The 26,868-nt window shown below is 39.0% G+C and overlaps 1 protein-coding gene across 1 annotated transcript; it reads right to left on the bottom strand.

Annotated features, from left to right (window-relative positions):
• Nucleotides 1-330: 330 nt before the first annotated feature.
• LOC118280518 (uncharacterized) lies at nt 331-18,369 on the bottom strand. The gene is made up of 21 exons (XM_035600599.2): nt 18,201-18,369; nt 16,467-16,564; nt 15,484-15,643; nt 14,310-14,441; nt 14,123-14,177; nt 13,933-13,987; nt 12,634-12,703; nt 11,834-11,897; nt 11,259-11,295; nt 10,628-10,703; nt 9,668-9,720; nt 7,964-8,045; nt 7,314-7,366; nt 6,821-6,890; nt 6,597-6,652; nt 6,065-6,128; nt 5,292-5,327; nt 3,409-3,456; nt 2,455-2,535; nt 1,757-1,827; nt 331-493 (listed from the first exon to the last, which is right to left on the bottom strand). The coding sequence occupies exons 1-21, from the start codon at nt 18,203-18,205 to the stop codon at nt 423-425; spliced, it is 1,437 nt and encodes a 478-aa protein (XP_035456492.2). The 5' UTR covers nt 18,206-18,369; the 3' UTR covers nt 331-422.
• Nucleotides 18,370-26,868: the final 8,499 nt, after the last annotated feature.

Genomic DNA, 26,868 nt, shown 5'->3' with positions numbered 1-26,868 from the left:
TAATCGAATGTCCTTCACCGTTTTTTTAAGAGAAAATACTTAATTTGCCTCCTTCCCTGGGTGTGGCGAGAGGTGACTAAACACCACCCCGTTCCTACTCCTGCATAGAGTCGAAGTTGCGGCAACCTGATGGTTTTTAGTCAGTAAGAGTCTGACACTCCCTCTCGGCTGGCCCAAGGCAGGAGAATTCATTGGATGATTGGAGAATAATAATCCATCAATCCCCTTCTTTGGTGGTCTGATGGAATATCTGTCATGATAAGATATTTATAATACTAAAAAAAAAATACGAACATTGGATCGGGTCTACTATTAAAAAATAAAACAAAATTATAACATATTTAGAGCATATCAATTTATTTAAAAAAACAATTGACATAAAAATTCACTCTTTTTATTCAAAGATTTTTTTTTGTAATTATCTATTTACTCTTTTTCTCTATGTCCGATCTGCCGCATGCTTGAGAATACTTGATGGCGGGATAATCTTTATCTATAAACAAGAAGGACCATACTTAATCTGGCCAATTCTGGCCATTTCGCAGCACATAAGAACACAGAACCAAGCTTCGGCACGAATGGGCCGGCTCGGTCGGAGTAAGGGCGGCCGTACAAGGACGGCTTCAAGCAGTTATAACCGACTGCTTGAAGCCGCGACGGCACGATTAACTATAGCCATTCATTCGCTGCCGTACACACGACTGCTCGAGCAGTCGCGAACACTTCAAGCCGTCAACAGCTTCAAGCAGTCGACGTCGACCGCTCGAGCAGTCCGTGTACGGCCGCTCTAAGAGCGTGTCCACGTCACCACGTCACGACGTCGTCAACGTGGAATGATACGGTAACGTGTCACGGTACGTTGACGGGACGTGCAATTTTTTTTTATTTATGGAATAGGTTCAGCGCCTCCCATGTACACCCGCAACACCAGAGGAGCCACAGGTGCGTTGCCGGCGTTTTAAAAAGGAGTATGCTCTTTTCTTGAAGGTTTGAAGGTCATTATTTACGTTAATGTAACGTATTAAATGAACGTCACGGCGCAGAAACGTTACACGTCGCTGTGCCTTGTAAAATTCTGCTACATTCTTCCGACCGCACATTGTTCACACAGTACAGTATTCTGCTGCTGCTATTGTTAAAAAGACATTGACATTGAAGCATTAACTGAGCGAGCTTGAATACCACAAAACCGACGTAAAACAACGCTTGCGTTATGTTTCATGTGTCTTCGAATAGGTTATAAAATAACACTTTTACACGTAAATACATATTTCAAATAGCTAGATGAGGCCGGCATTTCCTATCCGACTAAGTACTCTGAGAAGAAATGCCGAAACAAACTCAGAGGTCATAGTCTCTTTTAAAGTCCAGACAATGAAATAGAGGATAATGTGAGGTATGTACTCGGACTTTTTTATGTGCAACTCCTGTAAGCCAGGATCTACAGTAGATACTACCATGAAAACACCGGAATACTGAAGTCCGGAGCGTCACAGGGACATGAATGACTGTCTTGGATCCCGCAACGAAATAAATCAGAAGATATTAATAGAGGAGAAGAAAAAGAAAACGATAGTTTCTATTTTCCCTTTATTGAACTGAATTGAATGTAGGAGACAGAATGTAAGCCTAAAGGCACAAAAGAGACTGCAAGTCGCCAAGCACCCGGGATATTTTACTTAAGACTAAGTGGGTTCTATGTGTGAGCTGTTATACTTGCTTCCAATAATTGTGAATAATTATAGAAGTTACTTACTACTCATAAGAATGTTTCTCAAAAACTGTAGCGCCATGATTCCTTTTATTTTTTTCCTGTAGCAGGCCAACCTACAAAAATTATTAAAATAAATCAGCTTTTAACTCATAAACAATTTCTTAATACATTAGGTTTAAGTGTGGGAGAGCCATGCTTCAGCACGAATGGGTCGGCTCAATCGGAGTAATATTACAGCCTCACAGAAAACCGACGTGAAACAACTAACAGCAGCGCTGTTTCCTCCCCTTCTCTGTCTCCAATCCCCCACTCCTTAAATCCTAAACAGGCCAACGCAACGCATTTATATCTCCTATGGTTTTCGGGTGTCCATTGGTGGCGCCGATTGCTACCATCAGGTGATCCGTTTGCTCGTTTGTTACCCTATTCTATAAAAAAGGTTATTACTTTTTATGTCCGTTATTGTTAACCATGTGACTGAAGCCGCAGGCGTAAATCTAGCCAAAAGCAGGAGTAGGAACGGGGTGATGTTTAGTCAGTAAGAGTCTGACACTCCTTCTCGCTTCACCCAAGGCGAGAGGTCATTGGAAAATGCGGATTTTGAGCATTTCCCCGTTAAAAGCTATTTTTTATGTTAAGCCGTGGTCGTCCCACTGCAGGGCTAAGGCCTCCCTACTCTCCTTCCACTCCTCTTTGTGCAGAAGAAAAAAAAGAAGCTATAAGACAATATAATGACTCACTGGCTGCGAGTAGGTCCAGCTAACTTCATAACCTGAGCTCTCATGCAGCGGTAGCTGTGAGAATTCCTGAAGTGTTTACATCTGAAATTACATAAAGAAATACATAACAGATTTGTACCGAAATAAAACAATCCAAACCGATGTGAAACAACGCTTGCGTTGTGTTTCGTTGTTGTGAGTGAGGTTACCGGAGGCCCAATTTCCTCCTTCCCAATCTTCCCAACCCCCGATTCCCCAACAACCCTTAAATTCCTAACCCCCAAACGGCCGGCAACGCACTTGTAACGCCTCTGATGTTTTAAGTGTTCATAGGCGGAGGCAATTGCTTACCATCAGGTGATACGTCTGCTCGTTTAAAATAAATAAATTGGCGACATTCGGATTATCCCTAAGGCAAACTAGACAAGTCCCTAGGGCGCCAGGTTATAGAGGGGCGCCGCGAGACGCGCGTGCCCAACTGCACACAGTGTGGCGGCTGGGACAAACAAAATTAAGGGGCGCTGATAAGGTGCTAATAAAAAACAAGTCATCATCATCAGCCTATAAGTGGCCACTGCTGACCAAAGGCCTCTTCTCATACGGAGGTTTGATCACACGCTTGCTCAATCAAAAAACATGTAATACATAAAATATTTCATTTCTGTGAAATGGTTTCATGGAGTTGTAGAAAAAAATAGATTGTAATATTGTATGGTCATCAAGATTAAGAGTGTGTACCGAATATCAGATCGATCTGTCGTCAGGAAGGCGTTTAAATTCCAATTACTAAATAAGGCCCAAACAAACATAAGTTAAATACACAACGTCACGCCTTTTTATTCCCGAAGAGGTAGGCAGAGGTGCTCATTACGGCACGTAATGCCACTATACAATGTACACCCACTTTTCTCCATTTGTGTTATAAGTCCCATGGAATAGAGGGTGAGCCTATTGCCATATACTTGCTCTACTTACCCGTATTGTTTCGAACAGACACATACACTGTTAGTAGCTTTTTCATCTCTGAAACAAAATCACATAAGCAACAAATGGGGATGATGACGGGGTATGAAAATTGAAGGAAAATATTTAAAAGTTACCAAGTTTAAATAAAAACGGTTTAATGTCCAACACGTGAAAGTACAATAAAAATTAACGACATTAGGGATGAGCAACGTCAACATCACGCATTTTATTCCCGAAGTGGAGGCAGAGGTGCACATTATGGCACGTAATGCCACTGAATAGGGTTCCCTCTATCAGGCAAAATTTTAATGCTCCGAAATTTGTTTGGCATAACACACTTGGCAGAATCTTCTTTAAACGAATATACATATGGCATAAAAATCATTTAATATAATTATTGTTTTGCCGAATGTTTGTATGTCCGATTTTCAAGAGCATACTTTTAAGATGGTAGATTTTTTTACGTTTCACATAACGTTTATATAGGAATATTAAGAAGATGGTAGAATATCATTTGGAATAATTTTATTAGGCACAATTATTGTCCTTTTTATAAAGTGTAATCATATTCATAACCTTAAATTAAAATATTGTCTTAAAAAGTCAATATGTTGTATTACAAAAGTTAGTGAAGTGACAGAACCAAATCGCTGCTAAACCGACTGCACGTGGTCTTGTCTGCCCTACCCCTAGAGTGCAATTTAAAATAGCGTAGGCGCGGAGGGGCGAGGCGGCCCGCGGGCTGAGGAGCAGGCGGCTACGAGCGAACGCCGAGCGAAAGCCGTCTGCGACGATTAGCGCACGTGGTACCGCTGGAGCAGTGACATAAACCATGCTTGCTGCATGCTTGCTTGCATGCTGCATGCTTGCTTGCTGCTTGCTTGCTTGCTTGCTTGCATGCTGCATGCTTGCTTGCATGCTGCATGCTTGCTTGCTGCTTGCTTGCTTGCTTGCACGCTGCATGCTTGCTTGCATGCTTGCTTGCTTGCTGCATGCCGCGATAGCTGAATCTTTCAATTATTATCGATATGAAAAGTATGCCAAAAGACGATTCTAACATTGAACTTTCTGAGATATGATGGTTCTACTTTTTAATTTTTATGGCTATAAAATTTACGCCAAAAGACAATTCTGACAGTGAACATTCTGCAATATGACTGTTCTACCTTTCAATTATTATGGGTATCAATTTATGCCTAAAGATGATTCTGACTTACAAAATTATGCGTCTTTAATGTATTACAAATTTTAATGATGGTATACCAAATGATTTTCTGCGAAATTAAGTTTCTGCCATGCGTTGTTATGCAAAATAAAATTATGACCAAAAAATTCTACTAATAAAGGTAGGCCCTCACTGTACAATGTAGGTACCCACTTTTCACAATTTATGTTGGAAGTCGCATGTGAGCCTATTGCCGTATACCGCGCACATTTCCAGACTCTGTGTTACCACTGAGAAATTTTCGAAAAACCGAAACAAGCTCAGTAATAACTTCGCCCGATCTGGGAATCGAACCCGAGACCCCTTGCCCGGCAGTCCCACTTGTAATCACTCGGCCAACGAGGCAGTCAAATTAGGGGCCAGATTAGGAACTAATCTAAGTTCGAAAACACTATTTATGTTTAGAATTCCAACAAAAATTAGATTCTATTTAGTCCGTCAGTTAGGTAATGAGAAAAAAGACACGTATTTTTTGATTCGGCGAGTGAGGAGAGGAGGATGGGAGGCTTCATACTACAAAAACGTTGCCAATATAGTTAGTCCACATTTTAATGTGCCATTTTCTAAGCGCTTATAATCTAACTACACCCGCGCAATCGTGTAATGGTATCTCATTGTACTTGCTTCATGGTTATAAATGAAATATAAATAAAATAGATAACATTACCTTGCAATTTTTGATACTTTTGCAACTAAATCGATCCTGAAATTCAATAAAATATGGTTGTTAAATATTTATTTTCTTAATTATTATGTTATCGGCTCACACACGTAGGTAACTGTTTGACGAGAAACTCGACTAGTTTCAAGCCATGCCAGAGGCTCATACTCATGAACAGCATTCTGCAACACCACGGGACGATTATCGGAATCATGCGCACCGGAAAATGTGCGTGTTTCCAGGCAGAGGGCGTGGTGGGCACGTAACCTCACCATCAACGATTACATCACTACTTACCATCAGGTGGGATGTAGTCAAGCATTAGTTTTTGTCGAATAAAAAAAAAAAAAAAAAAAAACTCGCCAGTAGCAGCGCAAAGGTCGCCACATCGTCTGTCGCGGAATACTGCTCATGAATATGAGCCTCTAACATGGCTCGAAACTAGTCGAGTTCCTCGTCAAACAATTACGTGAGTAAGCCGATAACATAATAATTAATTTAGTATGTGTCACGAAAGTTATAATACATTTTTATTTCTTACTTATGAATACAAATAATAATGTTTGCAGGCTGATCAGAGCCGTACTCGTATTATCACTAGGGCAAACTAAGCAAGTCCCTAGGGCGCCAGGTTACAGAGCGGGCGCCGCGAGACGCACGTGTATAACTGCATGTATAGGAAGAGCGACGACGGCGCCAAAATAAATTAAGGGCGCCCATGAGATGCTTGCCTAGCGCGCTCTCTAGATTGAATCCGCTTCTGCTTGTTAGATACTCACCATCCAAGTTTATATGGCGTTTTCCTTCTGTTAATAGTCGAATATAATCTTTTGAGTCCACGGTCTGAAACATATAAACATGAATGTAGAAAATTGGGAAGATGTAGAAATGATACTGCTGCTGTACGGTCAAATAACGTGTAATATTCGGATCAAAGGTAGATTATACAAAGGAGCGAGGGGTCGTGGGAGAACCATGCATCGCACGGATGGGCCGGCTCGACCGGAGTGATACCACGACCACATAAAAACCCAACGTGAAATAACGCTTGCGTTATGTTTCGTTGTGTGAGTGAGGTTACCGGAGGCCCAATTACTTCCTTCCCAATCTTCCCAATCCTCGATTCCTCAACAACCCTTAAATTCCTAACCCCCAAAGGCTGGCAACGCACTTGTAACGCCTCTGGTGTTTCGGATGTCCATGGGCGGCGGCGATTGCTTACCATCAGGTGATCCGTCTGTTCTGCAACTATGTTTGAGAAGAGATCTCCGCTTAAGTATCGGCCAGGTAAATAAGGTTCATTATACTTACTTTGATGTTCAGTAACTTCTTCATACATTATTTGTTTTAGTCGCCTGCGAAGATTGCTGCAAAATATACTTAGCGTTAGGGGCCGTCTATTAACCCGTCGTACGCTAACGCACTAATATCAAATAATACCCGCAGACGAAAGGTTAATGACGAAACGTAGGATAGCACATTTCTGGTGGAAACGCACTCTTAATAGGTATTATAAAATATAATGTGGGACTCACTTATTTTTGCAATGATCAGTACTGATTGGAATACTGATTCGTGAGCTGCGTGTCAGGATATTATTTTTGACTGAAAAAAAAACATCAGCTTTATCAATATCAGCCTAAAGTGGCCACTGCTGACCAAAGGCCTCTTCTCATACGGAGAAGGTTTGAGCATTTATCACCACGCGTGCTAAAGGCGGGTTGGTATTTTACTAAAAAACCAGTTTATCATGACTTTGCTTTATTTACACTCTTAATGTTTTATATAGGCTACTTATGTGCGGATCTGCGGACGGCGAGTAGGGGTAGCTCGCCGCCCGACCAGATCCAGACCTACGGACTAACTTGCGGTTTTACCGGGACTCCGGCTCAAAAACCAGCAGAAGGAACGGGATGGTTTTTAGCCAGTAAGATTCTGACACTCCTTTTTGCTTCGCCCAAGGTGGTAGAAGTCATTGGATGATTTTCCGCCCTTAAAAAATGCTATTTATGTATGTTATATACTTACAAAACTTCAATGGCAGTTTTATTAAGCTGCGTAGCCGCCTGTCCATGATTTTTCTGTAACAAACATATTATTATTATCTGAAAACATAAATAGAAATGGTTTATACGAAAACCAAGAAATCTTTGTGGTAACTTTCTAATTGGATATTTTCCTAGGTAAAAAAAATATTATTTTGACATTTCAATACAACAAAATTATATTAATTATTATGTTATCGGCTTACTCACGTACTGTTTTGACGAGGAACTCGACTAGTTTCAAGCCATGCTAGAAACAGTACGTGAGTAAGCCGATAACATAATAATTAATTTAGTATGTCTCACGAAAGTTACAATAAAATAACAAAATTATAGGTACTTAATTTATAACGATTATACTTGATTTTTTTAATTTTTCCCTCTAATTTTTGAAAAGTAATGCTATTTGACGTAAATATTTGATGAGATTCCTAATTGCGATCTCCTACAAAATTCATAGAAAAGTATCGTTTTTGTCATTTCCATAAAAGTATTGTATTTGAATGGTCGGAAACTACCGTATTACTTTCGATTTAATACGGAACCTTAACGATTTAACAAGAAACTTAAGCATCTTTATAATAATCATCTAATTACCATCGATTTTAACTTTGACGTTCAAATGTTACTCACGTGGCTACCGAGTCGTCCGCAGTACTATAAGGTGGATCGGTCCAGTCGGAATCATCTTGTGTATGATGACGTATGATGACATCTGTCAATAATTCCAACATAAAAAAAAATCCAGGGCCGTATTATACCTAAGGCAAACTAGACAAGTGCATAGGGCGCCAGGGGCCTTAGTCTGCTATTACAATTGTGTCAGAATGGTCGATCATTGATCAGTGCAAGAGGGATGGAGCTATACAACCTACATAGCTCCATCCCTCTTGCACTGATCAGTGATCGACCATTCTGACACAATTGTAATAGCAGACTAAGGCCCCAGGTTACAAAGGGGCGCCACAAGACGGTCGTGCCCATCTAGTGCCTATATTTAAGTGTGTAAGAGCCATGCTTCAGCACCAATGGGCCGGCTCGACCAGAGGGATACCACGACCTCACCGAAAACCGACGTGAAACAACGCTAACCCCCAAAATGCCGGCAAGGCACTTGTAACGCGTCTAGGGATTGCAATCCGGTCCGGCGGATCCGGTAATCCGACGGATCCGGCGTGTTTTTGGACAAACCGGATCCGGTGAGTAGGCGCCGGATCCGGAGGCGGATCCGGTAAAGCAAAAAATACGCGAACACGATCTGGGAACGTCGCACGCGCGCGACGTAAAAAAGAAATGACTGCGTATGAAGTAGAAGGAGTAAAAGGAAAACACATTTCGCTGATCTACAGTTACTTGATGGCGATTAGGCCAACCAGTGTTGAGGCAGAAAGGGCCTTTTCTGCCGCAGGTTATATTTGTAGTGCCATCAGAAGCAGACTAGGAGACAATACAATAAACACTATTTGTTTTCTTAGATCGTTTTTTCAGGCACAGAAATAATTTTCATTTGAATTTTGCATTGCAAAAAATAAATGCTTCTTGTTTTGTTTCTTAGGATTATGAACTGAAGTTGTTGATTTTATAAGTACAAATTTAAAAGTCTTTTGTTATATAACTGTGTAGATTATTAATAAGAGTTTAATAGTATTATTATAACTTAAGTACTTTCAGATACTTACATAAATAGGTACAGCAATAAGTGAGAGTCAGACTGATTACTTTATTATTAAAAATAGTTTAATAATTTTAAATTTGATTTAGTACCAATAGTACCAAAAATTACAATTAATACCAAAAAATATAATTAAAAGTGATTTTATTTAGGCTAAATACTAGGCCCTAAGTAACTTTAAAATCCGGCCGGATCCGGACGGATCCGGCCGGATTAGCATCAATCCGGTGAAATCCGGCCGGATTGAAAATGATACCGGATTGCAATCCCTAAACGCGTCTGCTGTTTTAAGTGTCCATGGGCGGTGGCGTTTGCTTATCATCATGATATGACCGTGATACGTCTGCACGTTTACCGGCTTGTGTTCCATAAAAAAAATTAAAGTGACGGCAGCGATAAAAAAAAGTTATGGGCCGGTACCTTAAGGTGGTTGCCTAAGGCGCTCTCTAGGTTTAATGCGTTTCTGATAAAATTGATTAGTATTAAAAAAATATATATATTTTGTTATCGGCTTGCTCTAGTAACTGTTTGACGAGGAACTCGACTACTTTCCAGCCATAGACGCGATTTCAAATCACACGTCGCGGCGATTGTCGCGCTGTTCCTCGTGAAACAGTTATGTAAGTAAGCCGATAACATAGTAATTGATTAGTATTAGGTAATACCTGATTCCTGATTCAGTACGGCGAGACTACGAGACCGTCCTTTTAGCCTAGAGCTGAAACAAAAAACACCAATTAAGCTATCTATAATGGAGGTAGCTGTGGACAAAATAGATTATAATATTGTATGGTCATCAAAATTAAAAGCGTGTACCAAATATCAGATCGATCTGTCGTCAGGAAAGGGGGATAAAATTACAGTTACGAAATCTGACCCAAAGAAACGAGGCAAGCTAAATAAAACTGTTTTTAAAATCCAAAATATGTTTCTAAATCATAGGTTCAAAAAGCGTATGCCCGGTTCGGGAATTTACCCTAAGAACACCTTTTTTTCTCTCTCTTTATTTATTTAAAAGGGCTTTTACGCATAGCGCATGTCAGTTCCATCGTAACCTAATCTATTATAAACATATTACAAGATATGGGCCTTGAAATTGAACAAAGCTTTTGCCTTGTCCCCATTTAGTTGGGACAAAATGTTGTGGAACATACCTACAACAGTAAGAACACCTTGCATTTGAGTAATAGCCATAGTAACAGCACTTTATATTTACAAGTGACTTGACAAACGATGAAGGAAAACATCATGAGGAAACCTGGGCTTATAATTTTTAAATTATAAGTTTGAAATCGCCAACCCGCATAAGCAAGCGTGGTGATTAATGCCTTTTGTTTGACATGGGGTTTGAACCCCGTGTCAAACAAACATGTTTTTTGTGGAATAGGTAACAAACAAGCAGACGAGTCACCTTATGGTAAGCGATCAGCGCCTACAATGGACACCCGCAAGACCAGAGGAGTCACAGGTGCGTTGCCGGCTGTATTAATAAGGACTACGGTCTTTTCTCGAGGGTTTGAAGATCGAAAAGAAGACGTGATAAGAGGCTTTGGTCAGCAGTGACCACTTATAGGCTGATGATGATGATGATATTTATAAGTATAAATATCCTGAAAAACACTCACTTGGATCTAATAATTACAGGGACTTCAGAATTCTTGCGTAACGCCATATTTGCTATTTCTGTTGAGATCCCAAGCTCTGAAACATTTATTTCAGTCAGTTTATAGATAAATAGATTTATATTGAATGGTCATCAAGTTTAAGCATGCTTTTCCATCAGAGATGTGCTATGCTACGTTACTGCGTTTGGTTTCCACCAATCATATTCATTGGTACACATAGCTTAATACTGGTGGAAACGGACTCAGCTAATCTATGTTTTTATATGGACAGATGCGTGCTATGGATGAATGGTTTCCCTACTACCCGTACATCGAATACTCGAGCTGCGCATCTTCCTCGTGCAACTACTTTGACGCGGCGAATCTTTATAGCACATCTTACTCACACATCTATATAGCTTAATATCGGCGGAAACGGTCACATAGTTTTACAGTTTAGCTATTACACCTTCGCAGTTTAGCTACATAACACATATTATCTGGTGCAAAAGCATTCTAAAACTGTGTACCTACCAAATATCTGATCGATCTGTCGTCAGGAAGGGGGTGAAATTCTAATTACTACCTAAATTCGACTCGAACGGGCAAACCAATGGGGCAAGCTGAGTAAAACAGTTTAATAAAAACTCACCAGCTATACGAAGATCACTGCAAATGGGTTGGGTTTTCTGTAAATTAACAAAATCTTTACATTTTTTTTTATAGGGAAAATGATCCAATGACTTCTCCCGCTTGTGTGCATGTTTGTTACTCAAACACGTCAAAACGGCTGAAGGGATCGGCATGATATTTGGAACAGGGGTAGACTATGGTCTGAAATAACACATAGGCTTTTTATCCCACGGGAACGCGGGCGAAGCCGCTGGCAGAAGCTAGTTTTGATATTGGAATATCTCCAATATCATAACTCCTACCTGATAAATGTGATAATAATTAATTATCCCCGATCTTATATTTTATGTTTGTTAATTTCTAGGCATTTGGTTATTACCCTAAGAGCGTCGTGTTATCTACCGATACCTGACGTTAGCGGAGATTTGACTTTCACCATTTTAATCTTGGCAGTTAAAGTGTTAATAGGTATAACTGCTTAAAAGCGTTAAAATTGGAACAGGGGTGGGCTATATGGCCTGAAATAACACAGGCTTCTTTCTTATATCGCAGACGAAGTCGCTGGCAGAAGGTAGTATAGTAAGAACTACTCACAGCAGGTTCATAGTGCTCCTTTCTCCTACGATGATGTCGTTTCGGTGGAGTTATGGGTTTAGCCCTGTTATGAACGGATAAATTTTATAATAACTATCGTGAGACATACTAAATTAACTAAAAAATCACGGTTTACTCGCAGCGCCGTCGCCGTGTCTGCGCACGGTGCTCATGATGAAGAGTGACTCTACACTAGTAGAACTTTTCTCCATTCATTCCATAAAAGTGGCCGGCACTAGCAGATAATTATCCTTTAACCGATTTTTATTGGGAGTCACAAGTCTTAATTTACGTGAGTAAACCCTGATTTTTTAAGTTGATTGAGTATATTCTCCTTTTTATGTGTGTGAAAAAATAAGAGTGAGATTTTGAGTGGACATTTATAAAAATGTACATAAGTATTTACATGACAGTCTTGTTAGTAATTTTGTTTCAAAGGCATCCAGAGCCGTACTCGTATTATCACTAAGGCAAATTAGGCAAGTGCCTAGGGCGCCAGGTTACAGAGGGGCGCCAGGTTACAGAGGGGCGCCGCGAGCCGCGACAAGTGCCTAAGGCGCCAGAAAGGCGCCGCGACACCGCGTGTATCCAATTACCCCACAGACGCTCACGTCTAAAAAATTAAGGGCACCTATGTGGTGCTTGTTTAGGGCGCTCTCTACGATTAACACTTACTTCTAGACATGGTATATGACCCAGTACCCTTGTTTTATTCGAGCTAGCCCATTAGAGCGAACGCGCTCTCGTTTTGATTACTTTAAACGTAAAGCAAAGAATACTGTAATTAGTTTAAAACTCACGTGCAGTTGGGAACAGCACAGTTGAGCTGCCTTAACAACTCTTGGGTGACATCTGTAGTGGTTCCCATTTCTAAAACAATACAATAAGATACAAAAAATAAACCGACTTCACTAAAAAAGTTAAAAATAACTTTAATTTCGGAAGTCGGTGTTTCTCGGTATTATTTGTTTGTTACACCGACTTCCGAAATTAAAGTTATTTTTAACTTTTTTTAGTGAAGTCGGTTTATTTTTTTGTAAAAAGTATTTTATTTCACACTTTTTAGTTGCGATACTCAGTATCGCAACTAAAAATGTCGGTTAAAATTCTGTATCTCAATAACTACTTTGTTTATTTGTATTGTCACAGTCACTTAATTAACTTTATTGTGATTTCTATGTGAGTATGAAGTTCCATTGGCCATTTCTGGTCTTCTTCATCAGTTCCACCTCTTCAAAGGTTACTTTTTGACTGTAAATGCTTCAATTCTAGATGAATATACCAAAATCACTATATAGTTCCCTATAATATTTGAGGAGTTCCCTCGATTTCTCTAAGATCCCATCATTAGATCCTAACTTGGTGACAATGGGACCACCTCAGAACTATCTACTTTCGAACAAAAAAAGAATTTTGAAAATCCGTCGACAATTGACGGAGTATTCGATGAACAAACATACAAAAAAAAAAAAAAAAAAAACATACAAACAGCCGAACATAGTACCTCCTCCTTTTGTGAAGTCGGTAAAAACAAAATAAGATATACATACATACATATCGTCCCGCCTTTAATCCCCGAAGGGGTAGGCACATTATGGCATTTTCACAATTCATCTTGTAAGTCCCTAATAGGTGATGACCCCATTGTCATATACCGGGCACATTTCCAGAGTCCTTGCTACTACTGAGAAATTTTTGAAAATCCAAAAAAGCCCAGTAATACTTCGCCCGACTCGGGAATCGAACCCGAGACCCTTGCCCGGCAGTCGCACTAGCAACCACTCGGCTAAAGAAGCAGTATATGTATACAAAATAAGATATATCACAAAATAAACAAAATAATCTTAATCTAACATCTTTCCGAGGATTTTCCTTCAATAGCAAGGAGGTTCTCAATTTGACCCGTATGTATGTAAGTATATATGTTTATGCGTGATTATCTCGTGTTTGGCTGAAACGATTTTGATACGGTTTTTAGACTTCACATCAACAGTCTATAAGTGGCCAATGCTGACTAAAGGCCTCTTCTCGCATGGAGAACGAATGAGCATCAATCACGCTTGCTCAATGCAGGTAAAAAACATAAATAAAAAATATACCTGTACTACACTTCTGCATTGGACATGGGACAACTGGCTGCACACAGAAACAGTTCTAAAACAGATTGAAATAAAGTCGAGAATGGATTGCCAACTAAAATTAAATTGTTGTAATTTAAAAGTTCAGTTATATTCACAGAGATGGCGTTGTCATCAAGTAGTTCTTTAGTATCAGTATACATATTCTTACCTCTTCATGTACTTTTCTTTCACCATATAAAGGATCCATGGTCATCGCGGCTTGGCTGAAAAATATAATTTTCCATTTTAAACTTGCGGCTTTCTGACCAACGTCAACGATTTGAATTTTGGAGCGCAGCGTGCAATTCCTTACATACAAACCTAAATACTAATTTGTTTTATTCATTCATTAATACCTGGTCTTCTTAGATTTTTTCTCCTCTACATCATCAGACAAGGTGGTGATGGAACCAGCAAGTCGAGCTAGTTCGATGACTCCATCTCTGCTCCCATCTAGTCTCCTCTCCTGGGCTTTTATTCTGTCTCGTCTGTGGGAGATTTTAAGGTATTATTATTAATAATTTATTATGGTAGTACACTGCCGGACTAGTCTCCTCAAAATAGATGCTTTGCCACCTCCTCTACGTGCTAGGTGGGGCGCGTGAGGGAACGAATCTCCTCACGCCCCAGCCGTCGCGAGAGACACTCCGGGCGTCGAGGATCGCGCGACGATCTCCAGTCACCGTAAGTGCGGGTCTGGGGACGGCGAGTAGGGGTAGCTCGCCGCCCGACCAGAACCGGACCCACCCAGGGCGGTTTATAAGGGAGTGCTGCTGCCTGATTTATGTAAAATGTGCAGTCTATTAATCAACTCTTATGACATCCACGAGAAGATTCGGATCACCTGATAGTAAGCAATCGCCGCCACCCATAGACACCCAAATTACTATTTCGGAGTTAGGAATTTAAGGGGTAGGAATCGGGTATTGGGAAAATTGGGAAAGGGGTAATTGGGCCCCTGGTAATCTAATGGTGCTCCCACACAGCGGTTATATAACGTTATACAACATTGTGTAACAATAACATTTGTGTTTAAACAAATTATAACAGTGGTTGTAGAGTATGTTACATGCTGTTATAAATGTTACACAATGTTGTATAACGTTATATAACTGCTGTGTGGGAGCACCATAACTCACACAACGCAAGCGCTGTTTCTCATCAGTTTTCTTTGAGGCCGTGGTATCACTCCGGTCGAGTCGGCCCATTCATACCAAAGCTTAGCTCTCCCACATTTATGTGTGAGTTGTAGAAATGGTAACACATACTACTATAACCACAAGACAATCAGCCTGTTCTCGTCCACTGCTGGACATAGGCCTCTCCAATGGCACGCCAATGAGCTCGATCTTCAGCTCTACGCATCCAACAAGACAACCGATCATATTTTATTATAAGAAGCCACCCATTGAAGACTAACTCGACTGCACGGTTGGTGCGGTGGCTGGGCAACTGGCTGCCGTGTGTAGGGCAACGATTAAAAAAAGAAACCTCTGAGGTCCAAAAAGTATGCTTTCTTCTGCATCTCACCTTTTGGATTTAGACGTGGTTCTTCTCCCCCTACCACCATGCGTGGTTTTAGTCTTACGAGCAGTGGAGCACCCCTGGAAGATCCTCTGCGCACAGTCGTAGCAGAATATAACACCTTTAAATACTTCTGCGTTGGACAGGTCAGTCTCACTGCACACATCTAGTTGGAATGTGAGAATTTTGAATAACGTATAATGACATTGAATAACTCTGAACGGACGGAACGAAGATTTGGAACTTGGCACCATAGTAACTTTTATTCAGCTCAAAATTACCTATCCGATGAAGTAACACACATAGCTATTGGAAGTGGGACCAAGTTTCATAGAAACTCTGGCATCCTCCTTTAGGGTAAAGGGAGCGAGAAATGTTGCACTTTTAGTTGTTATTCTTGTCATAGGGAAGACTAGATACGGATTAAACCTAGAGATCGCCCTAGGCAAGCACCTCACAGGCGCCCCAATTTTGTTTGTCTCCGCCGTCACTCTATGGGCAGTTGGGTACGGGCATCTCGCGGCGCCCCTCTGTAACCTGTACCTCTACCATGGGTTTGAAGCAATAGTATTTGTCGGTAGTCGCTAGCGACGACGTACATTTTTTGTATGTGAAATTTTCCCGGGTCGGGCAAAATATTACTGAGCTTTTTTCGGTTTTCGAAAATTTCTCAATAGTAGCACGGATTCTGGAACTGTGCCCAGTATATGGCAATAGGCTTACCCCCTATTACATGGGAGTTATAACAGAAGTGGTGAAAAGTGGGTGTACATTGTATAGCGGCATTACGTGCCGCAATGTCTGCCTACTCCTTCGGGGATAAAAGGCGTGACAATACGATGAAATTTTACAACGCCTCTACCGGTCACCGGTGGAACTAAGCGACTATCGACAAATACTATTGCTTCAAACTGCTTCAACAGGTACTGGCGCCCTAAGCACCTATTAGGGGCAATACGGCCCTGGTTTTATGACAGAAGAATTCTTACAGCATTTATGGCACTTCTTGTGGTAGCTGTATCCTTCACGTATGACCATCCTCTCTTCCCTGCAAAGGGGACTCTGGCAGTGCTCACATACTTCACAACTGTAGCAAAGATAAAGAGAATTAATTTAACGTTGAACTTAATTATAGCAAACCTTCAAGAAAATAGCATACTCGTTTTTAAAAGGCCGGCAACACATCTGTTACTCCTCTAGTATTGCGGATGTCCATGGACGACGCTGATCGCTTACCATCAGGTGACTTGTGTGCTACCGATTTCATATAAAAAAATTGTAATTTGAGATCGTAATCTAACCTTGTTTAAAATTTCATCCCGATCCCTTTAGCCGTTTTGCCGTGATTGAGTAACAAACACACAAATTTTCGCTTTTATAAGTATTTAGTAAGACAGTAAGATGATGTGATTCATGTGGGTAAAATATTTTATTCCTTAAAGCACGAGAGCTCAGAATCAAACCACTGTTTTTTTTTTATGAAACAAGCCGGTAATTGAGCAGACGTACTTCGCCCATGGACACTTGTAACACCTCTGGTGTTTCAAGTGTGCGTTGCCGGCTTTTTGGGAGTTAGGAATTTAAGGGTTGTTGTTCGGGAATCGGGGATGGGGAAGATTGGGAAGGGGAGAATTGGCCCTCCGGTAACCTCACTCACACAACGAAACACAACGCTAGCGTTGTTTCACGTCGGTTTTCTGTGAGGCCGTGGTATCACTCCGATCGAGCTGGCCCATTCGTGCCGAAGCATGGCTCTCCCACACTTAAACACCACTGACAAACGGTGAAGGAAAACATCATGAGGAAGCCTGGGGTTATAATCTATATCTATATCTATATCTATACATATAATAAATCTGTAGAAGGGTCAATTCTGGGTCTGTACATTGAAAATATTGAAAAAATAAATAGCAGGGGGTGTTACTGGATCGATACCAAACCCAAATATGTGATTAAAAAAATTTTTGTCTGTCTGTCTGTCTGTATGTTCAGGCATCACGTGAAAACTAACGGTTCGATTTCGATGAAACTTGGTATAATTATACCTTACTATCCTGGGCATAAAATAGGATACATTTTATCCTTGAAAAATACGTAGAAAAAATCTTTATTTTTCAGTTTTATTCTACAGAACGCGAGCTCAACAGCAGTAGCTCAATAGAGGGATCTCCTTAATTATTATGGGCCTCGCCGTATTTGGGTCTAATCAATAGATATTTATAAGATGTCATTGTCAGAGTTACTCAAAATGGAGAAATAAAACTTCCACGCGAGACCGACATCCGCGCGGACGGAGTCGCGGGCGGAAGCTAGTTTCTAATAAGTTTGAAATCGCCACCCGCATTGAGCAAGCGTGATGATTAATGCTGAAACCTTCTCCGTGTGAGAAGAGGCCTTTGGTCAGCAGTGGCCATTTAAGGGTTCTTTTCCACCAGAGATGTGCTAGTCTAGGGTGCTGTGGATGCGTTTAGCTTCCACCAATCATATTCATTGGTACCTACATATTATTATAGCTCAGCGGACTGTTTTTTATATGGAAAGCGTGCTATGGATGGCTTCTCTACTATCGATACATCGCGTAGTAACAGTAGAAACGGTCACATAGTTTCACAGTTTAGCTATTAAATCTTCGTAGCATAACAACATAGCATATCTCTGGTGGAAAACCACCCCCAGGCTGTTGATATGATATACAAAAGTGGGTTAGTATATAGGTTACTCACGCCATTATACATTTTACAATTTTTTTTCAAGAATTTTCTAATTTTTCAGTGCTATACGGAGAATTTTGTATTTTTTTATTAAATAATTTGTTTGTATTTTATTTCATAGATGTTCACATCACATCATACGTTTTTGTATTGACTTTTGCCTGTCATGGGTTTGGTAAAAGTCAGTTGTCAGTTTTAGAAATAAAATAAAATTTAAGGTTTGTGTGTAAAGGTCTACGAAATAAGTTTCGTTTCATTTAAAATGCCGTACATATATTATGGCAAAGACGTTAAAAAATCTTGAAAAATGGCTTCTCATTGAGCTTCGAGCTCTATCGAAACCAGTTGGTCAGCAGCTCGCTTTGTATTGATATTTTTTTATATTAAATGGGCCGACGTTTGGCCGCTATCTCGCCTGATGGTAAGTGATGATGCGGCCTACGATGGAGCACGTCTGCCAATAAGCAACCTATTCACTCGGGCTTTGAAGACACCCAAGTTATACCCATCAGGAAACACAGACTCCGGCAAGGAGTTCCACTCCCTAGCAGTTCGCACAAGGAAGCTTGAAGCGAAGCGCTTCGTGCGTGTGGGTGGGATTTCCACCATGAAACGGTGACGCCTCGCCGATTGTCTTGTGGTTCGATGATGGAAAGGACTAGGAGGAATCAAGTTGTGCAATTCCCCCGCACACTCTCCGAAATGTATCCGGTAAAAAACGGAAAGGCTTGCGACCTTGCGCCTGTGTTCAAGGCTTTCTTTCCACACATTCGACGGTCAGTTTATACTGGTTATACATAGCTCGATGCATGGAGCTATACAAGACCAGTTTATCATGGTCTCGCTTTGTATAATCTTTCTGCACAATCGACGGTCAGTTTATACTGGTGGAGTATAACTTGATGCCATGTTTACTTCCCCGGTCGAGGACATTCGATTTGCTAAGGCAGAGTGTACGGGTCGGAGGGATCAGGCTGTGGATCATTCCTTGACGTACCCATGATTTTGTCGGAGAGCAAGTGGACTGTATGTGACTGTATGTTGATGAGAGGAGAAATAACTCTTGTACTGATTTTACTTAATACTTTAATAGTGATTTTCCATAGGTACAAATGATGTTAACACCGTAGTGGAATGACTAACGCGACTACTTAATCTACATTAACACACTCTGACGATACATTTACAATACGTACAAGGATCATTACGACACTTACATAATGAGATTCATTGACACACTAAGGATGTCTCGGAAGGAGTCGTCCTTGTATAGGCGGGCCGCTCAAACAAGATCATTCCTGTCCTGGGCTCACGTCGTGGGCGTTCTGCGATGGAAACAAGTTCGTGCAAACCCAGGAGCATGTTTAAACCAGACAGCGGCGGCGCGGAACAAAGGATCGCCGCCGTTCACCTTTGATATACGTGTTTAAACATGCTTTTTAACAGGAACGATCAGGTTTGTTACATGTCGCGGGCGGCTCGCCACCTTACATTGCTGTCGTGCACATTTCTCCCGCCGTCGCCATCAGGCGACTCCTTGGTGGGCACGACAATGCGCTCCGCTGGTCTTCGGAGTCCGAGTCTTCTGGTCACTTGTACCTCTCCATCTGCGTTTGGTAGCACCTTTTTTTTTTTTTTTTGAGTGTGGAAAATCATCCAATGTCTTCTCCAACCTTGCCACCTTGGGCGAGGCGAGGGGGAGTGTCAGACTTTTACTGACTAAAAACCACCCCGGTAATCCCGCTAGGTATTCCGCAACTTCGGATCAGGCATCTTGTACTTAGCACTGATAAGGAACTATCGCCGGGCGTCGCTTTATTATCCTGCTTGGCGGCTATCACTCTTGATTCCTTGGCGCGATGTTCGTTCTTATCTAGGCGTTCTAGGGTGCCTAGATGAGACTTCGGCATTGTAGGTGCTTCTTGTTTCTTTTTCTTGAAGTTTCTACCGGGCAAACGTCGACTCTTCATTTCTAGGGTACCTAAGGTTTGCTGTTCTAGGTCCTCACTAGGTATCCTAGGTCCTAAACATACTGGTTCTTCTTTGACTGTAATGTGGCCGCAGAATGTACTTGTAACTTTATTTACTGTGTACTGACATCCATGTAATACCCAACCGAGTTTTGTGTACGATGCTACCGGTTGGTCGCGCGCACCTGTCCGTGTCTTCGTGGCTACCAATAAATGCCAGTTGTCTTGACCAATCAAAATCATCGGTCGCGCGCGATCATAAACGACACTGATTCGTATGTGACGACATACGAAGCAGTCTCGTTTACAAATGACACGGGGTTCAAACCCCATGTCAAACAAAAGGCATTAATCACCACGCTTGCTCATGCGGGTTGGCGTAAGTAAGCCGATAACAAAATAATTAATTTAATACTAATCAATTGTATCAGAGGCGGATCAAATCTAGAGAGCGCCTTAGGCAACCACCTTATGGGCGCCCTTACCTTTTTTGTCGCCGCCGTTACTTCATAGGCAATCAATGAGCACGCGCGTCAAATTCTATTTTTTTTTTTTTTATTGTTAAATGGGCCGACGTTTGGCCGCTATCTCACCTGATGGTAAGTGATGATGGGGCCTACGATGGAGCACGTCTGCCCATAAGCAACCTATTCACTCGGGCTTTGAAGACACCCTGGTTATACCCATCAGGAAACACAGACTCCGGCAAGGAGTTCCACTCCCTAGCAGTTCGCACAAGGAAGCTTGAAGCGAAGCGCTTCGTGCGTGTGGGTGGGATATCCACCATGAATCGGTGACACCTCGCCGATAATTAATTAATTAGTCAAATTCCATTTAGAAAAGTATTTTTTATCGAAATGTCAAAAACGTTACTTTTCTATGAATCTTGTAGATCGCAACTTATGACGTCATATTTTTTTGCGTCAAATAGCATACATATTCTAAAATTGGTTAGAAAAATTAAATAAATAATTCTATCGTCAAATTAATTAATGAAAGTACGATTATTTTAGGATATTTTATTGTATTGAAATGTCAAAATAATTTATTTTTGACCTAGGAAACTACCCAATAGGCTACTTTCCTACTAGTCAAATTCAATACGGTACTTTTTTTGAAACATCAAAAACGGTATTGTCTACGAAATAGTGCGTTATTAGATTTTTTAGATTTTTACGTCAAATAGCAGAATTGTTTCTAGAAAATTATTAAGAAATAATTGTTAAGTAGATCGTTAAATCTGTGGAAGAAAGTGTGATTATTATTTAATATTTTATTGTATTGAAAAGTCAGTCCATAGTTTGTTTCGTAGAAACAAAAAAATAAATAAAATAGTTTAAGTTAATAAGTTTACAACAAGTAAATTACAAGTTACTTAAATAAGTAGTAATTTACTCAAGTTTAGGACAACCTATTTTATGTGTTTTTTTTATTTTTGAGGGAGGAAAAGAGGCAAGATGAGAGGGAGTTTCAGACTCTTATTGACTAAAAACCACCTCGTTCCTACTCCTGCCTGTCGAGCTGGAGCCCCGGTAAACCCGCTAGGTAGTCCGCAGCTAACCTATTTTATATGTCACAGTACTGTTAGATCTAGTGAATAAAAAATAGGCTCTATAACATTGAGCCGTGCAACATTTAGTATATTCAAACTATTGAAAAAAAAAGCGAAAACAGTTTATAGTTAACGCTTGTTAGGCCGCATTAAAGAAATTGATTTACAATTAACTTTTAGATAATTAGAATAAAGCTATAATAATTTACATAAAATTATAAATTAATGTAGCATGCAATAAAATCACCTCTTTCAAATCATTATAGCCATGGCATAATAAAACGCGCGTCTCGATAAAAAAAATGTACCATATATTAAAAAAATTGTCTTGTTTTGGCGGACTTTGAGTAAAAAACATTTCTGTTTTGTGTTAAATGTTTTTTAATAAGATAATAAGAGAAAATAAGACAATTATGAATTAAGAAGTAAAATAAGTTAAATGTAAATTAGTAATTACTTCATTGGCACTCAATGAGCACGCGCGTCAAATTCAAATTAATTAATTAGTCAAATTCCATTTAGTAAAAGTATTTTTTATCGAAATGTCAAAAACGTTACTTTTCTATGAATTTTGTAGGAGATCGCAACTTATGACGTCATATTTTTTTGCGTCAAATAGCATACTTACTTCTCTAAAATTGGCTAGAAAAATTAAATAAATAAGTATATCGTCAAATTAATGAATGAAAGTACGATTATTTTGGGATATTTTATTGTATTGAAATGTCAAAATAATTTATTTTTGACCTATGAAACTACCCAATTAATCCTTAATAGGCTAGTTTCCTACTAGTCAAATTCAATACTTTTTTCGAAACGTCAAAAACGATATTTTGTATGAAATAGTGCGTTATTAGATTTATTAAATTTTTACGTCAAATAGCAGAATTGTTTCTAGAAAATTAACAAAAATTATTAAGAAATAATTGTTAAGTAGATCGTTAAATCTGTGGAAGAAAGTGTGATTATTATTTAATATTTTATTGTATTGAAAAGCCAGTCCATAGTTTGTTTCGTAGAAACAAAAAAATAAATAAAATAGTTTAAGTTAATAAGTTTACAACAAGTAAATTACAAGTGCATACAATAACTAAATCTATTGTTAAATCTACTGTTAACAATGCTAGTGTGTTCACAGACTCAATGGGAGCAGGTTTTGGGTCACTTATTTCAAATTGCCTTAATCCTAACAATAAAGTAACTAATTACTGTTATGATAATATAACATTTTGCCAAATGATACAAAGAATAAAACAAAACTGTATCACAAAAAATCAACCCGTTGTGTTATTGATGGGCGATAGTACAAGGGTAAAAAAGCGGGACATCGTGGATGGTATCAACACCTTACTAGATTTAGATGTGGGACTGAGAACAATATGTGCCTTCCCATATTCTGACACTTTGTCAGAATCAGAAAATAAAAATATATATTATCTAAATAAAATAATTTCTATGATGACATGTTGTCATAAGGACAAATTAATATTTTTTGACACTAACAAATTTGTTAGTGGTTTTCATTTGAACAAGGAATACATGTTTATTCCAAGAAAATGTAAAGTTTTACTTGCTAGTCTGCTAGCAAATATTATTAATTTAGTTTTTAATAATTTAAGTGACAAATCTATATTATATAGACATTCTAATAATATAGAGATAAAATGTACATATAATGGTACGAAGGAGACTCACAATTTGTTGACAAATGTGGGTAATACTCCGGATAACTGTTTAAACTAATGTCTGAGACAACAGAAGATAACCAAGTTTCATGCATTGCTAAGGTATCTTCTGGCAGTATATTTAACTCTAAAGCCAAAATAGTACATAAGAATAAACAAAATAACTTGTTGACATTGTTTAGTCAAAATATGCAGGGTTTCTCATCAAAATCTTTAGAGATTGAACTGTTTTTAGAAAAATTTAAATATGATATTGTTTGTGTAACGGAACATTGGTTGAAAGGCTATCAAGTAGAATCTATAAATTTTAAAAACTATTGTGTTGGTAACTATTTTAGCCGTCAAATAATGATACATGGTGGTAGCATGATTTTAATAAAAAAATCAGTAAAATATAAGGAAAGACATGACATTGCATCACTTTCGATAGAGCATACAATAGAGTTGTCCTGTGTTGAGCTGGATAGGCATATTGTGGTATGTGTTTATAGACCTCCTAATTTACAGAACCTTAATACTTTTAGCTCAGTAATGGAAGACGTATTGAGGAAAACGTGTTCCAATAGTAAATGTACCATAGTATGTGGCGATTTTAATATTGATCTCTTGGAGAACGGCTCAAATAGTACTAATTTATTAAGTCTCTTCAAATGTTTTGATTTGTCTAATATTTTTCTTGAGCCCACCCGAGTAACATCCACTTCGGCGACGTGTATCGATAATATTTTTTGTAACTGTGATTATTTTAATAAAGACATTGTCAATAAATTACCTTCAGATCACAGTGGGCTAACAGTAAATTTTAATACTATTACAACTGTACCAAAAAGAGAAATTATATTTAGGCAAATTACAGATAAAAAAATTGAGTCGTTGAACCAGAATTTACAAAATGAATTATGCGACCAAATACATGATAGTGAATACCCGTGTGAGATTTATGCCAACTTATTGTCCATTGTTAAAACACAATTTGATAAAATATTCCCTTTAAAACGTAAAAACATTAAAAGTAAATTTATATTTTGTGACTGGGCTACACCAGGTATTCGTATAAGTAGGGAAAAGTTATTTGAGTTATATGGTATGAGACAATTTAATAATAGTGAGGATTTTCGCAGTCATGTATCAAGGTATTCTAAAATATTTAAAACGGTTTGTAAGCATGCTAAATCTCTGTACATTAGCAGTAAAATTAGAACCGCGGATAACAAAATAAAAACTACCTGGAACATAATTAATAGCGAGACAGGTAGAAATAAACAACGTAATTCTGAATTTAATTTAAATACCGAAAATGGACGCATTTGTACAGATATAAAAGTTGCCCAGGAATTCGAAACTTTTTTTAAAAATATTCCACTTAAAACTACGGAAGCCTTGAAATCATCTCCAACACTATCTATAGATATTCTTAAAAAGAATGTCGAGAAATGCTCAATAGATTTTCGATTTCAACACACAAACCCCCAAACAGTGATAAAAGCGTTCAAAGATATTCAAGTTAAGTCAACTGAAGATCTCTGGGGAATGTCGGTTAGGGTGTGTAAGTCTTTTATAGAGACTATAGCACCTTACTTAGCTTTAATTTTTAATAAAAGTGTAGATCAAGGAATCTTCCCAGACTTAATGAAACATAGTAAAGTTGTTCCATTGTTTAAATCCGGTGATAGTGCGGAGCCCAATAACTATAGGCCGGTTTCTATCTTACCAGTGCTCAGTAAAGTGTTTGAAAAACTGATGCTTACTCAAATGCTGCATCACTTCAACACAAACTCTATCTTTCACAATCAACAATACGGGTTCACCAAGGGACGCTGTACAACTGACGCTGGAGTGGCTCTAATTAGGCGGGTGTTCGCTTCGTGGGAAGACGCACAGGATGCTATCGGAATATTTTGTGATCTTTCGAAGGCATTTGACTGCGTTGAACACGAGACTCTATTGCTGAAGCTGGAACATTATGGTATTCGGGGTATATCACTAAATCTATTGAAGTCGTACCTTCGGGATAGGCAACTTAAAGTACAAGTAAATAAAGTAAACTCACCGGGTGCTAGCATGTCTATGGGCGTACCGCAGGGTTCAATACTAGGCCCATTCCTATTTTTGGCATATATAAACGACTTGCCCCATTTATTTCAGAATGAACCTCAGATGGTATTATTTGCTGATGACACATCATTAGTTTTTAAAATAAATAGACGAAAAAATAATTATGACGACGTAAATAATGCTCTAATGAAGGTTCAAAATTGGTTTACATCAAATAACCTAGTATTAAATGATAAAAAGACAAAATGTATTAGATTTGTTTTGCCAAATGTTAAGACTAACCAATGCGATGTATTATTAAATAGTCAGAAATTAGAATTTGTAAAACAGACTACTTTCCTAGGAATCACTGTAGATGACAAATTGCAATGGGGTCCTCACATTACATCGCTAGCGGGACGATTGAGCTCTGCAGCTTATGCTATCTGGAAGATCAGACAGCTAACTGACATAGACACGGCAAGACTAGTATATTTCAGTTACTTCCATAGCATCATGTCGTATGGTATTTTGCTGTGGGGACAGGCTGCTGATGTTGAGTCTATCTTTATCCTACAAAAGCGCGCCGTCAGAGCTATTTGGGTCAAACACAAAAAGTGAACATAACAAAATATTTATAATAAAACTTCACTATTTTTTACAAAATGTTGTATTTATATAAAGTTCCATATTAGTATTCTTACAATAATATCACTAGAGATCAGTCTTGGATATTTTAGGAAAAAAACACGTTTTTTGTTTTTTTATGTCTACAGAAGAGATTGTGTTTTCCACAGAAGGGAACAAAATGTGACTTTATTATAATCATATTAATAAGGTCAAGAATAGAAAAAATAAAAAAAAAAACTTAAAATGGAGTTCTCCTCGATCCCTAAACAAAACATAATAAAAACGTATACCAATTCAGTACAAAATTTTTTTGACATTTGTCCACAGAACAGACAATCAGCTTCTGTAGACGTACTTGAATGAAAACATATTAATAACATCTCATCGCGAGCCGTTTGCGAGCTGCGCATTCGCCAGATGTGGACGTATCCTAATGTGTAGTAAAATATGTTTCAATAATAGGAAAACATAATTAAGTAACTATACAGAATATTAAAAAATGTTTTCCTCATCAGAATCGTCCCACATGAAATTCGTCGGCCGTTTTCTCTGTGGTGAATCTTCAGAAGCTTCAGAGTCGTCTGAATAGATTCTTTTCTTCTGGGGTTTATTCATCTGGTTAAATATTTCGATAGAAAGATCTGGTGTCAGTCTATCGGAAAGTCCTGGTGAATTTGGCTCAGTCGAAGCGTCAGGTGTGGCTGGAGCCATTTCAAAATCACGCTCAGATAAGGAGCCTGATGATCCCGATCTTTCGAGGCAATCAGGTGACAAATTGTACGAGGATGAATCAGGAGTGCCTATCGTTC

This window comes from Spodoptera frugiperda, chromosome 21, assembly GCF_023101765.2.
Source record: "Spodoptera frugiperda isolate SF20-4 chromosome 21, AGI-APGP_CSIRO_Sfru_2.0, whole genome shotgun sequence".
Lineage (NCBI taxonomy): Eukaryota > Metazoa > Arthropoda > Insecta > Lepidoptera > Noctuidae > Spodoptera > Spodoptera frugiperda.
Note: the sequence above shows the minus strand (reverse complement) of the source record. Positions and strands in the feature narration are given on the sequence as shown.